General features: G+C 42.1%; 1 protein-coding gene across 2 annotated transcripts; it reads left to right on the forward strand.

The window, feature by feature from the left end:
• The first annotated feature begins 1,078 nt into the window (after positions 1 to 1,078).
• pgam5 (PGAM family member 5, serine/threonine protein phosphatase, mitochondrial) lies at positions 1,079 to 14,337 on the forward strand. Of its 2 annotated transcripts, none has more exons than XM_061907109.1 (6): positions 1,079 to 1,552; positions 4,656 to 4,828; positions 7,764 to 7,889; positions 7,980 to 8,068; positions 12,131 to 12,261; positions 13,957 to 14,337. In XM_061907109.1, exons 1-6 carry the CDS (start codon positions 1,347 to 1,349, stop codon positions 14,105 to 14,107), a joined length of 876 nt encoding a protein of 291 aa, XP_061763093.1. In that variant the 5' UTR covers positions 1,079 to 1,346; the 3' UTR covers positions 14,108 to 14,337. The 2 variants fall into 2 exon arrangements, with proteins under 2 accessions (XP_061763093.1, XP_061763092.1); XM_061907108.1 differs by having other exon boundaries at positions 1,080 to 1,552; positions 12,128 to 12,261.
• Positions 14,338 to 16,351: the final 2,014 nt, after the last annotated feature.

Consider the following 16,351-nt stretch of genomic DNA (forward strand, 5'->3'; position numbering starts at 1 on the left):
TTTTAATTCTAAGAGAGACAAAACTCAAATAGAATTTGAAAATCCAAGAAAATATTTTAAAGACTTGGTCTTCACTTGTTTAAATAAATTCATTTATTTTTTTACTTTGCTTCTTATAACTTTCAGAAAGACAATTTTAGAGAAAAAATACAACCTTAAAAATGATTTTAGGATTTTTAAACACATATACCTTTTTACCTTTTAAATTCCTTCCTCTTTACTCCTGACAATTTAAATCAATGTTTAAGTACATTTATTTTTTTATTGTAAAGAATAATAAATACATTTTAATTTAATTCTTCATTTTAGCTTCTGTTTTTTCGACGAAGAATATTTGTGGAATATTTCTCAAATTTATGATTAAAATTCAAAAAAATTATTCTGGTAAATCTAGAAAATCTTTAGAATCAAATTTAAATCGTATTTCAAAAACTTTTGAATTTCTTTTAAAATTTTTGCTCTGGAAAATCTAGAAGAAATAATGATTTGTTTTTGTTGGAAATCTAGCTTGGTCCAATTTGTTATATATTCTAAGGAAATGCAGATTGGATTTTAACCTATTTAAAACATATCATCAAAATTCTAAAATTAATCTTAATCAGGAAGAATTACTAATGATAAATTCTTTTTTTTTTTTTTTTTTTTTTCAAAAAGATTGGAATTAGCTAGTTTTTCTCTTCATTATTTTGGTTGAATTTTGAATTTTAAAAAGTGGAAAATGAAGATAAACTATGTTTCAAAATTTAATTTTCCTTTTTTTTTCCCTGTTTTCTCCTCTTTTAAACCGTTCAATTAAGTGCTTTTTCCATCATTTATTCACTACAAACAAACTTCCGTTAAAGAAAAAAAAATGTAGGACGGAATGACAGACAGAAATAGCCATTTTTTAATATTTATATAGATTTATTTATTAAAGGTAAATTGAGCAAATTGGCTATTTCTGACAATTTATTTAAGTGTGTATCAAACTGGTAACCCTTGGCATTAATCAGTACCCAAGAAGTAGCTCTTGGTTTCAAAAAGGTTGGTGACCCCTGTGTTACTTTCTTGTAAATGTAATTACTTGGACAAGCGCGCCCCCTGGCGGTCATCTTCCCCGTGTTTGACCCAAACGGGCTGCCGTAGCAACCTGCTTTTAGATTAGCCATCGATGTCGTCGACGGCGGACTATTCTCTATTTTTACTTTGTAACACGCGGTTGTCTCTATTAGCATATATCAATTTATAGTTAAATATTGACACATTTATCTTTAAAACAACTCCGGGGTATCAGAAGGCAGCATTAGGCGTTGACGACGCACCAGCCCGCTTGAGCTAATTCTGTTAGCATCGTTAGCAACAACAAGATGTCGTACCGGAAAAGTTTCCAACTTCTTTGCGGTTTTGCCGGCGGTTCTGCCACTTTGGCGCTGGCGGCGGCCGTGGCTGATTCCCGAGGTTACTTCGGGGAGAGGTCGAGGCTGTCCGTGCTGGACGCTGCGCAGCCGGCGTGGACACCGGCGGGCATCACGCCTGTCCAGACTGGACACTCCTGGGACTTTAACTGGGACAAGTAAGACTTTTACACGTTTCTATTCTTTTAATTTAATTTAATCTCATGCGTGATAAGTGTCCTTATTTCACGGAAATCAATGCATGAGTAGCTTAATGTCCACAATAAGGTTTTTACAGCTATCTAGTGGTGTTGTTTATGGCCTTTTTTTAATATCGCGATTTTTTTAGGCCAAATCGCGAGACACGATATCAATCAATCAATGTTTATTTATATAGCCCCAAATCACAAATGTCTTAAAGGACTGCACAAATCATTACGACTACGACATCCTCGGAAGAACCCACAAAAGGGCAAGGAAAACTCACACCCAGTGGGCAGGGAGAATTCACATCCAGTGGGACGCCAGTGACAATGCTGACTATGAGAAACCTTGGAGAGGACCTCAGATGTGGGCAACCCCCCGCCCCCTCTAGGGGACCGAAAGCAATGGATGTCGAGCGGGTCTAACATGATACTGTGAAAGTTCAACCCATAGTGGCTCCAACACAGCCGCGATAGTTCAGTTCAAGCGGATCCAAGACAGCAGCGAGAGTCCTGTCCACAGGAAATCATCCCAAGCGGAGGCGGATCAGCAGCGTAGAGATGTCCCCAACCGATACACAGGCGAGCGGTCCATCCTGGGTCCCGACGAGCGGTTCATCCTGGGTCTCGACTCTGGACAGCCAGTACTTCATCCATGGTCATCGGACCGGACCCCACAAGGGAGGGGGGGACATAGGAGAAAAAAGAAAAGAAACGGCAGATCAACTGGTCTAAAAAGGAGGTCTATTTTTTGTGAAGTGAAGTATATTTATATAGCGCTTTTTCTCTAGTGACTCAAAGCACTTTACATAGTGAAACCCAATATCTAAGTTACATTCAAACCAGTGTGGGTGGCACTGGTAGCAGGTGGGTAAAGTGTCTTGCCCAAGGACACAACGGCAGTGACTAGGATGGCGGAAGCGGGAATCGAACCTGCAACCCTCCAGTTGCTGGCACGGCCGCTCTACCGCCCATATTTAAAGGCTAGAGTATACAGATGAGTTTTAAGGTGAGACTTAAATGCTTCTACTGAGGTAGCATCTCGAACTGTTACCGGGAGGGCATTCCAGAGTACTGGAGCCCGAACGGAAAACGCTCTATAGCCCGCAGACTTTATTTGGGCTCTAGGAATCACTAATAAGCCGGAGTCTTTTGAACGCAGATTTCTTGCTGGGACATATGGTACAATACAATCGGCAAGATAGGCTGGAGCTAGGCCGTGTAGTATTTTATACGTAAGTAGTAAAACCTTAAAGTCACATCTTAAGTGCACAGGAAGCCAGTGCAGGTGAGCCAGTATAGGTATATATGTATGTATATATGTATATAAAGGTATATACAGTATAGGTATATATGTATGTATATATGTATATAAAGGTATATACAGTATAGGTATATATGTATGTATATAAAGTATATACAGTACAGGCGTAATGTGATCAAACTTTCTTGTTCTTGTCAAAAGTCTAGCAGCCGCATTTTGTACCAACTGTAATCTTTTAATGCTAGACATGGGGAGACCCGAAAATAATACGTTACAGTAATCGAGACGAGACGTAACAAACGCATGGATAATGATCTCAGCGTCTTTAGTGGACAGAATGGAGCGAATTTTAGCGATATTACGGAGATGAAAGAAGGCCGTTTTAGTAACGCTTTTAATGTGTGACTCAAAGTAGAGAGTTGGGTCGAAGATAATACCCAGATTTTTTACCGAGTCACCTTATTTTATTATTTGGTTGTCAAATGTTAAAGTTGTATTATTAAATAGAGGTCGGTGTCTAGCAGGACCGATAATCAGCATTTCTTTTTTTTTGGCGTTAAGTTGCAAAAAATTAGCGGACATCTCGATGCCTTGAATTAACACTCGATGCATATAATCACAGCAGTATGATAATTCAATGTGTCTACATTAAAACATTCTTGTTCATACTGCATTAATATATGCTACTTTTAAACTTTCATGCAGAGAAGGGAATCACGACTAAGTTAATTGACCGAAAGTGTATTTATTAAACAGTTATTAAAGGCCTACTGATATGAGATGTTCTTATTTAAATGGGGATAGCAGGTCCATTATATGTGTCATACTTAATCGTATTGTACCATATGTCCCGGCAAGAAATCTGCGTTCAAAGGACTCCAGCTTATTAGCGATTCCCAAAGCCCCAAAAAAGTCTGCGCGCTATAGAGCGTTTTCATTTCGGGCTCCAGTAATCTGGAATGCCCTCCCGGTAACAGTTCGAGATGCCACCTCAGTAGAAGCATTTAAGTCTCACCTTAAAACTCATTTGTATACTCTAGCCTTTAAATAGACTCCCTTTTTAGACCAGTTGATCTGCCGTTTCTTTTCTTTTTCTTCTATGTCCCACTCTCCCTTGTGGAGGGGGTCCGGTCCGATCCGGTGGCCATGTACTGCTTGCCTGTGTATCGGCTGGGGACATCTCTGCGCTGCTGATCCGCCTCCGCTTGGGATGGTTTCCTGCTGGCTCCGCTGTGAACGGGACTCTCGCTGCTGTGTCGGATCCGCTTTGGACTGGACTCTCGCGACTGTGTTGGATCCATTTTGGATTAAACTTTCACAGTATCATGTTAGACCCGCTCGACATCCATTGCTTTCGTCCTCTCCAAGGTTCTCATAGTCATCATTGTCACCGACGTCCCACTGGGCGTGAGTTTTCCTTGCCCTTATGTGGGCCTACCGAGGATGTCGTAGTGGTTTGTGCAGCCCTTTGAGACACTAGTGATTTAGGTCTATATAAGTAAACATTGAATGATTGATTGATTGAAAGCTTAGTGATATATCAGATTGTAGGTGTTTTTTGTTTTTTTTACCCTTTGCATTCATATCTCAGTAACCAGAGTCTCTTTAAAGAACTAAGACAAGCCTCCAGTAACACAAGTTACTGGAGCCCAAAAAAAGTTGCGGAGAGGATTTGAGAAGTCGCCAGATTGCGCCCAAGATTGGCTTTTGCCAAGTCGGCAACACTGATGTCAACCCAGTTCTTTCAATGGCTTAAGTTAACTGTATGAGACAAAGCCACTTGTGTAATCCCCTGTGATCGCCACTGTGTTCCAGGAGAGACCCGTCTGCACTGACCAACGGCAAGAAGAAAGAGAGTGTCACTGAAGACCCCAGCTCAGAGCAGGACAACGGCAAATCAAAAGCGACGCGCAACATCCTCCTTATCAGACACTCTCAGTACAACCTGAGCGGGAGCAGCGACAAAGAGCGCATCCTCACGCCCTTAGGTCAGCTTCATCTAACATTAATTTGGAGTTAAAGTTAAAATACCAATGATTGTCATAAGACATCAATGACATGCACTTACCAAATCTTTGCTCGTACCAGGTCAAGCCTACCCGGCCTGGATCCTCTTCACACCTAAAGCACGGTGTGCTTGGAATAGATGCACAACATACAGTAGTTTTGTGATCGAGCGTTTAACTCAAAACACTTTTTGTCATTGAAATCATTTTAATTGGTGATTGGCCCCCACAAAACAGCACCATTAAAAATAAAAAAAACAATATATAATATTAACATCAAAACTATACAATAGAATGAATGAAGTAATGTAATAATAAAGTACATTTACTCTAGAAGGCAGACTTCTATGGTATCTCCTTCCAGCGGTTTCTCCGTCAAACACACAGTCAGCAGCTTCTTCATATTTTCATGGATAAATGTCTGCCGTTTAGATATTATTTTAGAGTCCTTGGCTGGCGTTGGACTCATTCTGCTTCAGTATATTGTAGAGCAGGGGGGCCCATTACGTCGATCACGAGCTACCAGTCGACCGCGGGGGGTGTCAGTCGATCTCCAGCCAGGCTTTTAAAAAAAGTAGACCTAAAAATGAGTGATCATCAATCTTCACCAAGACGTCACTTAAATGACATTCACGGTACCGGAGGGTCTTGTGAGATGACGCTGGCTGCTGCAAGATCATTATTATGAAAATATGACCAAGAGGAAGGCGAGAAACACTTTTTATTTCAACAGACTCTCGCGCCGTACCTTCCGTCAAAACTAAAGGGCGACTGCACATTTCCTATCTTCACAATAAAAGCCCTGCTTCATGCTGCCTGCGCTAACTAAATACAGAGTCTCGGAAAACTGGCGTGCACAAGCGATCCCTCAGAAAGCTGGCGTGCACATCACTTGTGCACGCCAGCTTTCCGAGACTCTTATTTTGTTAGCGCAGGCAGCATGAAGCAGGGCTTTTATTGTGAAGATAGGAAATGTGCAGTCGGCCTTTAGAGTTTTGACGGACGGGACGGCGCGAAAGTCTGTTGAAATAAAAAGTGTTTCTCGCCTTCCTCTCTGTCATTTTTTCATAATAATGAACTGGCAGCAGCCAGCGTCATCTCACAAGACCCTCGGGTGCCGTGAATGTCAATCAAGCAAGCTACGGAATTTGCCGCCAATGTTTTTCTTGTAAAGTGTATGGAAGCTGGATGAATTAGATGCCAAAAACCAACCACTTTCATGTGGTATTGTACAGAAAGGACAACTTTTTTTCTCCTCCATTTGAAAATGTGGGCGTTATCATCATTACTGTTTGATTCCAATCAATGCAAGTCATCAGAATCAGGTAATACACCAACTTATATTCTTGTCTTTGTGAAAGAAAGACATATATATGTGTTACACATGCTTGTATTATCATTAAACACATTTAACTTGTGTACAAATATGTCTCTTTCATAAATAAATAAATATAAATGATATATATAAATGAGGTAGATCCCCTCGAGTTGGTCAATTGAAAAGTAGCTCGCCTGCAGAAAAAGTGTGGGCACCCTTGCTCTAGAGGGCAGACTTCTATGGTATCTCCTTCCAGCTGTTTCTCCGTCAAACACACCGTCAGCAGCTTCTTCATATTTTCATGGATAAATGTCCGCCGTTTAGATATTATTTTAGAGTCCTTGGCTGGCGTTGGACTCATTCTGCTTCAGTATATTGTAGACTATCAGTGATACACTCCAACTGCTTCACCAAGTTAAAGATATGTCATTATGTTTTTGATGACTTATATCTTTAATTCAATGAACATCATATCTTCTTTTCAGCACTGTCCTTCACACTCACTCACTTCCGATTGTTGGAAAACAGACAAGATGTTTTGGGCACATCTTACAAGTGTCACTGTGGCCTTTGTTAGACCAACTAATGCAGCGTTTCTCAAAGTGTGGGGCGGGCCCCACCTGTGGGGAATAGAGACATGACAGGTGGGGCGCGAGGAACGGGAGGGAATTTCACTTAAAACATTTTTTTTTATTATTCTATTCTTGCGGCGGCAATGACCAAGAAGAACGCGGAGTTGGAATATAATTACAACACTTTATGTACATATTTATTTACATATTTATATCATATTTATATAATATGTAACTACAAGCTCCATTCACAGACAGTCAATCAATCAATCAATCAATGTTTATTTATATAGCCCCAAATCACAAATGTCTCAAAGGACTGCACAAATCATTACGACTACAACATCCTCGGAAGAACCCACAGGGTCCCATTGCTTTTATGAGTGGTCAAGCGAGTCAAAAGCCAAATTTTTTTTATTTTTTTTATTTGTGGCGGCCGTAATTCTTTCGTGGCGAGCCGCCACAAATAAATGAATGTGTGGGAAACCCTGACTTGAATGTTACTTGATGTTCAATAAATTTGAAAATGTTAAGCTTGGCATTAGCGTTCTGTTGTGGCTATGCGGGCAGGTGGGGCTTGAAAACTGGGGGATGACAAAAAAAGTTTGAGAACCACTGAACTAATGGCTGTCCTATCTGGTCTTTGCACACAAACTGATGTAGCCTGTGAAATGTCTTCTTCTCAGTCAGTTTAATGCCCAACTGACCATTGATTCAATGCTATTTATTGGCAAATATACAACAGGGTAGAATTATATGATGATGTGTACGTATCACATAAGCTAGCAGTGTTTTTCATTTCAGCTTTTGTCTGTGTTACAACACATACTGGTGACCCAATACTTTTGCGCAGTGTAGTATTTGGCATCAAAAACCAACTGTCTACAAAATGAATACCCAATTTCAGTGACTACGTTTGTAAAAGCCGAATATGACTTACTCTCTCAAATGGGCCTATTTTAGTGGCATGTATAAGAAACAGTGCTCACAGTTAACCCATTCATTTTCCCTCATGTTTGTCTCACAGGTCGAGAGCAGGCTGAGTTAACAGGCCTTCGATTGGCAGCGTTGGGATTGAAATACGACGTCCTGGTCCACTCCAGCATGGCCAGAGCCACGGAGACGGCGCACATCATCAGCAAACACCTTCCAGGTAACAAAGACATTTCACTGTTTGTCCCGCGCTGCCATTAATAGCAATTGTCAAGTCTCACAAACTAACTTTTCACCCTGGTTCCTTCAGACGTGGAGCTGCAGAGCTGTGACTTGCTGCGCGAAGGAGCGCCCATTGAGCCGGTTCCGCCTGTCACCCACTGGAAGCCCGACGCTGTGGTGAGAGAAGTCGCACATGCTCACACAGATCTTTGCAACACATTTGATACTCAGTCAAAGGCTGGACACCAGGGAGGGGGTCCAGACTGAGGCCAAAAAACTTCTTAGTAGGGCTGGGCGGTATAGCCTTTTATTAATATCTCGAAATTTTTGGCCCATGTCACGATACACGACATATATCGCAATATTTTACCTTAGCCTTGAATGAACACTTAATGCTTATAATCACAGCAGTACGATGGTTCTATGTGTCTACATTAAAACATTCTTCTTCATATTGCATTAATATATGCTTATTTTAAACTTTCATGCAGAGAGGGAAATCACAACTAATTCAATTTAGCAAAAGTGTATTTATCAAACAGTTATTCCTGTCATTTCCAAAACAGAAAGTGCAAGATTGTCAGAGACATTTTAAAGGCCTACTAAAAGCCAGGACTAGCGACCACGCAGTCTGATAGTTTATATATCAATGATGAAATATTAACATTGCAACACATGCCAATACAGCCGGTTTAGTTTACTAAATTGCAATTTTAAATTTCCCGCGAGTTTCTTGTTGAAAACGTGGCGCAATGATGACCTGTGCGCGTGACGTCACGGACTGTCAGGAAATATTAGCTCAGCACCAGTAAGGGCTAAAAGTCGTCTATTTTCATCGCATAATTACACAGTAATTTGGACATCTGTGTTGCTGAATCTTTTGCAATTTGTTGAATTAATAATGGAGACTATAAAGAACAATGCTGATTCTCAGCATTGTTCTTTATAGTCTCGCCCGGAAAAGGATGGAGTGCCATCTCTGGGTTGGGGAGGAGACCCTGCCCCAAGTGGAGGAGTTCAAGTACCTAGGAGTCTTGTTCACGAGTGAGGGAAGAGTGGATCGTGAGATCGACAGGCGGATCGGTGCGGCGTCTTCAGTAAATCGAACGTTGTATCGATCCGTTGTGGTGAAGAAGGAGCTGAGCCGGAAGGCAAAGCTCTCAATTTACCGGTCGATCTACGTTCCCATCCTCACCTATGGTCATGAGCTTTGGGTCATGACCGAAAGGATAAGATCACGGGTACAAGCGGCGGAAATGGGTTTCCAGGTCTCTCCCTTAGAGATAGGGTGAGAAGCTCTGCCATCCGGGAGGAACTCAAAGTAAAGCCGCTGCTCCTCCACATGGAGAGGAGCCAGAAGAGGTGGTTCGGGCATCTGGTCAGGATGCCACCCGAACGCCTCCCTAGGGAGGTGTTTAGGGCACGTCCAGCAAAGGTTGCAAAAAGTCCCCTTAAAATGTGTTAAAGTTCACTTTGTTATTATCACTAAGCAACAACATAACTTCTGTTTAGTTACAAAGCATTAACCTTCTGTTCAGTGCAAAATAACCTTCAAAATGATTTATGATGTAAAAATAATAATTTTTACATTGTTTGCCACCCAAAGAAAAATGTGTGCATGTATTAGTAGTCATGATGTGCAATAACCTGACCACAGCAGTTTAAAATATCACATGAAAGCAGAAAATCCTGCACAAATGTAGGAATAAAATGACGACAAACTGCTGTCGGTTAAAAATCCTCTATTTACAGGAGTGTCCAAACGGCTTCCTGAAAAGTCAATGCAAGTGGGGGACATTTAGATATTTTGTATAAAAGAAAAAAATGCTATAAAAAAGACATACAGATCAGGCCAAAAGTTTGGACACACCTTCTGATTCAATGCCTTTTCTTTATTTACATGACTATTGTAGATTGTCACATCAAAACTATGAATGAACAAATGTGGAGTTATGTACTTAACAAAAATAAGGTGAAATAACTCAAAACATGTTGTATATTCTAGTTTCTTCCAAATAGTCACACTTTGCTCGGATTACTGTTTTGCACACTCTTGGCATTCTCTCCACGGGCTTCAAGCACACCCGTGAAGTGAAAACAATTTCATGTGACTACCTCTTTTATGGACAGAATTTCTAGGCGCAGTCAAGGCGTTGAGGGGTTCCGGTTTGGTGACCGCAGGATTAGGTCTCTGCTTCTTGCAGATGATGTGGTCCTGATGGCTTCATCTGACAGGGATCTTCAGCTCTCGCTGGATCGGTTCGCAGCCGAGTGTGAAGCGACCGGAATGAGAATCAGCACCTCCAAGTCCGAGTCCATGGTTCTCGCCCGGAAAAGGGTGGAGTGCCATCTCCGGGTTGGGGAGGAGACCCTGCCCCAAGTGGAGGAGTTCAAGTACCTGGGAGTCTTGTTCACGAGTGAGGGAAGAGTGGATCGTGAGATCGACAGGCGGATCGGTGCGGCGTCTTCAGTAATGCAGACGTTGTACCGATCCGTTGTGGTGAAGAAGGAGCTGAGCCGGAAGGCAAAGCTCTCAATTTACCGGTCGATCTACGTTCCCATCCTCACCTATGGTCATGAGCTTTGGGTCATGACTGAAAGGATAAGATCACGGGTACAAGCGGCCGAAATGAGTTTCCAGGTCTCTCCCTTAGAGATAGGGTGAGAAGCTCTGCCATCCGGGAGGAACTCAAAGTAAAGCCGCTGCTCCTCCACATGGAGAGGAGCCAGATGAGGTGGTTCGGGCATCTGGTCAGGATGCCACCCGAACGCCTCCCTAGGGAGGTGTTTAGGGCACGTCCAACTGGTAGGAGGCCACGGGGAAGACCCAGGACACGTTGGGAAGACTATGTCTCCCGGCTGGCCTGGGAACGCCTCGGGATCCCCCGGGAAGAGCTGGACCAAGTGGCTGGGGAGAGGGAAGTCTGGGTTTCCCTGCTTAGGCTGTTGCCCCCGCGACCCGACCTCGGATAAGCGGAAGATGATGGATGGATGGATGGATACCTCTTGAAAGTAGTCACCTGAAAATGATATAGTCATTTTCTACATTGATTGATTGATTGATACTTTTATTAGTAGATTGCACAGTACAGTACATATTCCGTACAATTGACCACTAAATGGTAACACCACAATAAGTTTTTCAACTTGTTTAAGTCGGGGTCCACGTTAATCAATTCATGGCACATCGCACAGAGACAATCCTGCGATATATTGAGTACCGTATTTTTCGGACTATAAGTCAGTTTTTTTTATAGTTTGGCCGGGGGTGCGACTTATACTCAGGGGCGACTTATGTGTGAAATTATTAACACATTACCGTAAAATATCTAATTATATTATTTAGCTCATTCACGTAAGAGACTAGACGTATAATATTTCATGGGATTTATGGATTAGGAGTGAGAGATAGTTTGGTAAAGGTATAGCATGTTCTATATGTTATAGTTATTTGAATGACTCTTACCATAATATGTTAGGTTAACATAGCAGTTGGTTATTTATGCCTCACATAACCTACACTTATTCAGCCTGTTGTTCACTATTCTTTATTTATTTTAAATTGCCTTTCAAATGTCTATTCTTGGTGTTGGCTTTTATCAAATAAATTTCCCCCCAAAATGCGACTTATACTCCAGTGCGACTTATATATATTTTTTTCCTTCTTTATTATGGATTTTCGGCAGGCGCGACTTATACTCCGGTATATTCCATATATCGCCCAGCCCTAATTGTAGGTGTTTATTACACTTTGCATTCATATTTTGCGTTTTTTTTTTACTTTTTTGTTGTAAAAGTTGTAAATGGAGGAGCTGGTCTGAGCAGTAAAATATGTTCATGTTTTGTTAATATTCAGTGTTTTATTGTACATAGTTACATTGTACATTCCACTGTCTTTAGTTTAGTGCACATTTGGAGTGTCCCATTCAGTTAAAAACTATAAAATTCTATTCCTTTTTTTTTTTGAGATGGTCTGACATAACTTTTTTTAGAACTCTATGGGACATCGTGACTTTTAGTATTAGTGTTCCTGAAAAAAAGGGAGCCAAACACACATACTTTACAGCACATTTTTACAGCTAAATGTGTACATGTCATTTATACACACATACACATTGGCCCTGGACACATTTTTTTCTCTCAATGTGGTCCCCCGAGTCAAAATATTTGCCCAGCTCTGATGATCAGTTTCCTCACCTCGTCACGGGGGCTTTCATCCTCTGTGCCGTCCTCCAGCAGTACCATGAGGACGGAGCACGCATCGAGGCAGCCTTCCGCCGCTACATCCACCGCGCCAACCCCAAGCAGAAGGAGGACAGCTACGAGATCATCGTGTGTCACGCCAACGTCATCCGATATTTTGTCTGCAGGTTTGTGATTAGCTTCTCGGCGCCTTTAGCAGTCACATGTCTACTGTCGGCTGTGATGCTTGTTCATCTTTGCTCTGAACTCTCCCTCATACATTCAGACGAGGGATTGTTCCCGTCGAGGTTTTGTGCTGTCCTTGTCTTGATCATCCGTATTAGATTAGATTAGATAGTACTTTATTTATTCCGTCAAGAGAGTTCCTTCAGGAAAATTACAATTTTCAGCACAATCCCATTTAAGATCAGACAAACATTACAGGGAGACAGAACAGGATCGCTGACGGGTCTGCCGGCTTCCAGCGCCCCTTACAAAAAAGATGACATACAGGTAAACAAGGGGGGAGGGGGAGGTGTGGGAGAAAAAAATAGCGAATTAAAAATAAAATTTTTAAAAAATCGGTCTTAGCCTAGGCCCTGGAGTGGGGGTGCAGACTGAGGCCAAGGGGAAAAATAAAAAAAATATGTCAGATGGGTCAATACTAGTACTGATCACACCAGATTATAAAGCGCAATGCAGATGAACGTGTCTAGTCAGGTCTTTTTTCATACAAACGGCGCATTAAAGAGGTCATATTATTATTATTAACACTTCCTTGTGGTCTACATAACATGTGATAGTGGTTCTTTGGTCAAAATGTGACAAATATATTATTTATTGTGACATAAATCTTATTTAAGTGGCCCACCTTCGGTGGCGTCTTCTCCCCATCATCTTTGTTGTAGCGGTGTAGCGTGCAAGGACAGGAGTGGAAGAAGTGTCAAAAAATGGCGCTAACTGTTTTAATGACATTCAGACTTTTCTTCAATCTATAACGGAGCAGCTTCTCCTCATCCGGAAACAACAACAACGTGAAAAACCGTCTGACCGGAACTATCTAATAACTGTTATAGGAGGCCACCCGTGCAACAAATCCAGTGGTGAAATTTCCTCGCTCCTAAATATTCCAAAGTCAACTTTGCTATAAGAAAATGGAAGGGTTTGGGAACAACAGCAACTCAGCCACCAAGTGGTCGGCCACGTAAACTGACAGAGCGCATAGTGCAAAGACTTTCTACACAGTCAGTTGCTACAGAGCTCCAGACTTCATGTGACCTTCCAATTAGCCCACGTACAGTACGCAGAGAGCTTCGTGGAATGGGTTTCCATGGCCGGGCGGCTGCATCTAAGCCATACATCACCAAGTCCAATGCAAAGCGTGGGATGCAGTGATGTAAAGCACGTCGCCACTGGACTCGAGAGCAGTGGAGACGCCTTCTCTGGACTGATGAATGGATGGAGGACTCTGATGGACCAGTCTGGGTTTGGAGGACGCCAGAACGCTACATTTCAGACTGCATTGTGCCGAGTTGGTGGAGGAGGAATTATGGTGTGGTGTTGTTTTCCAGCCCTTAGTTCCAGTGAAAGGAACTTTGAATGCTCCAGGATAGCAAAACATTTAGGATGGAATTTCAAGTTCACTGCAACGAGATGGCGACTTGTCCAGGGTGTACACCACCTTCCGCCCGATTGTAGCTGAGATAGGCACCAAAGCCCCCGCGGTAGAAAATGGATGGATTTCAAGTTGATATGTGAGTCAAGGCAGGTGGCCAAATACTTTTGGCAACATAGTGCAGCTTATACACTCTTGGTCTGCCAGAGAATAAGAAGACTATGCGGATGTTTTTAATGTGTGTTGTTTCACTTTCTTTTCTTCCCAGGGCCCTGCAGTTTCCGCCTGAGGGCTGGCTCCGTATGGGCTTGAACAACGGCAGCATCACCTGGCTCACCATCCGCCCCAGCGGCCGCGTGGCGCTAAGAACTTTGGGGGACGCCGGATTCATGCCGCCGGACAAACTAACACGGACCTGATTGGCCCACGGCCCCCAGCTCAGTTTTCTCCGTAAGTGTCTTTGTCGTTGTCATACATCTGTTCCTCGACCAGCGGCGTGCTGGAGGACGGGCGTCGTACTCGCGGCCAACAGAATGGAACTTGAGGATTTTTATACAACTGAGTCATTTCTAAACCAAAACAAGTTTTTTGTATGTGTGATTGTGCGGTGCAGTAATGGTGAATAAAGTGATCATCACACCTGGGCAAAGTGAGGCTTAATTGGGGACCGATGTCCCTTTGGGACAGAGGACTCTATTGAATTTCTAAGGTTTTATTATTATTATATTATTTATTGTTGTACCGCCGCCTCTTTGAGCTGTAATTTGACCCCCTTAACATGCTTAAAAAAAACTCACCAAATTTGACACACACATCAGGACTGTCGAAAATTGCAATCTAATCAAAAAACCAAAACTCAAAATTGCGCTCTAGCGCCCCCTAGGAAGAAAACACAGACAAAACTGTCTCTAACTTCCAGTAGGAATGTCGTAGCGACATAAAACAAAAACCACTACGTAGGTCTCAGTTAGACCTATATTTCATACACTCACAACCCCTGGCTAAAATCAACAGAAAGTTTGCTATTCCCACTTCAATACAAAAGTTGGCTAAAAAAATGTTGCTTTTTTTTAAACATTATGTCCTCTGAGGCCGTTTGTTGTTTCGGCTTCAAATAAGCACAGAAGAGGGATTGAACCCTTCTGATTAAAAGTTGATGAAAGTATTTTATTTCCTACCCCGGTTTGGATTTTATGAGCCCGCACAGAACCGGAACACTGGTTCTGTTTTGTTTGTACTGCTGTCACAAAACGGTGGCTTCCTGCTCAGACAAAACTGTTTCTAACTCAATGTAGGACTGTCATACACACATGAAACTAAAACCTCAATGTAGGTCTCACTGAGACCTATATTTCATACACTGACCGCCCCCAACTAAAATCAACAGGAAGTTTGCTATTCCCACTTCGAAACAACAACTGCATTACATTCACCATACCTTAGTCTAAAAATGGCGGCACCAAGGTGTCCTTATAAAATGCCCAAGCCACTTTACGACTGTTATTACTATGAGACTGATGTATAACACGTTTATACAACTTTTTATCTGTGTAATAATAGTTTGTCGGGAGAGTTGGTTTTGTTGTTTGAAGCAGGTGATGTTCATGCACGCTTCAGTTTGTGCACCACTCCAAAAACATGATAACACTTTAGTATGGGGAACATCCATCCATCCATTTTCTACCGCTTATTCCCTTTTGGGGTCGCTGGTACCTATCTCAGCTACAATCGGGCAGAAGGCGGTGTACACCCTGGACAAGTCGCCACTTCATCGCAGGGCCAACACAGATAGACAATATTCACACTGTTGGGACCATTTAGTGTTGCCAATCAACCTATCCCCATATTCTCCATTAATTAGTTGCTTATTAACATGCAAATTAGTAAGATTTTGGCTTTTAATTAGTCATTATTAAGTACTTTGTAATGGCCTTATTATAACCCTAACCCTCTAACAATTTAGAGTGAAAGGCAAATTTAATTTTCACCCGCATACAAAACATTCTAACTTGGATTGTATCCCTGGCTTCAAGAGTCTCCTGAAGGACAGTGCGGCCAAGACACAACAAACTCCCTTCTTGTCTCATGGACACACACCTGTTGTTGACTTTGGACTAGCGGCAGCACAGACACACCTACGGGCTTACACACACGCACATCCACAAAAATATACGCCACACATACCCCCCCCAACCCAACGCCCTCGACGCAAATCCCATAGGGGTGATGGAAGATGTTCAGCACCTGAGAGCTGCAGCCTACCATAATGACCCCGAACTCCCTTCCCTCTGTTGCTAGATATCTCGAGATGTATATGTGGAGGTTTTTTTTCCCACTCCAGACTGGGCCCCCTTAGGAACCCAGTCTAGATTGTATTTTTTTTACTCATCCTCCCTCAGCAATTACCTTTTTCCCATTTTTTACGGGCCGACCAATCAGCGTTCTTGTTCTGTAACCCTGTAACCTCTTTGTTTGTCTAATCTTGAACGGGTTTGTGCTGAAAACAAAGTTTCGTTGTACTTGTGCAAAGACAATAAAGACCCATCCTAACTCCAACCCTAACCAAATAGCTCCAAATTAAGTCTGTTACTTAGACTATGTTCCCCTTACTAAAGTGTTACCAAAAATATATGAGAACTTTGTCTTGAATTTGTAAAAAAAAG

The sequence above is a fragment of the Nerophis ophidion genome, linkage group LG07 (genome assembly GCF_033978795.1).
Source record: "Nerophis ophidion isolate RoL-2023_Sa linkage group LG07, RoL_Noph_v1.0, whole genome shotgun sequence".
In the NCBI taxonomy this organism is placed as follows: Eukaryota; Metazoa; Chordata; class Actinopteri; order Syngnathiformes; family Syngnathidae; genus Nerophis; species Nerophis ophidion.

What these genes read in the sequence shown, in the direction of transcription:
- pgam5 (XM_061907108.1), top strand. Translation starts at nt 1,347, where the DNA reads ATGTCGTACCGGAAAAGTTTCCAACTTCTTTGCGGTTTTGCCGGCGGT. An exon ending in GCGCATCCTCACGCCCTTAG is followed by an intron (nt 4,829 to 7,763) that starts GTCAGCTTCATC and finishes TTTGTCTCACAG; the next exon opens with GTCGAGAGCAGGCTGAGTTA. An exon ending in ATCCGATATTTTGTCTGCAG is followed by an intron (nt 12,262 to 13,956) that starts GTTTGTGATTAG and finishes TTTTCTTCCCAG; the next exon opens with GGCCCTGCAGTTTCCGCCTG.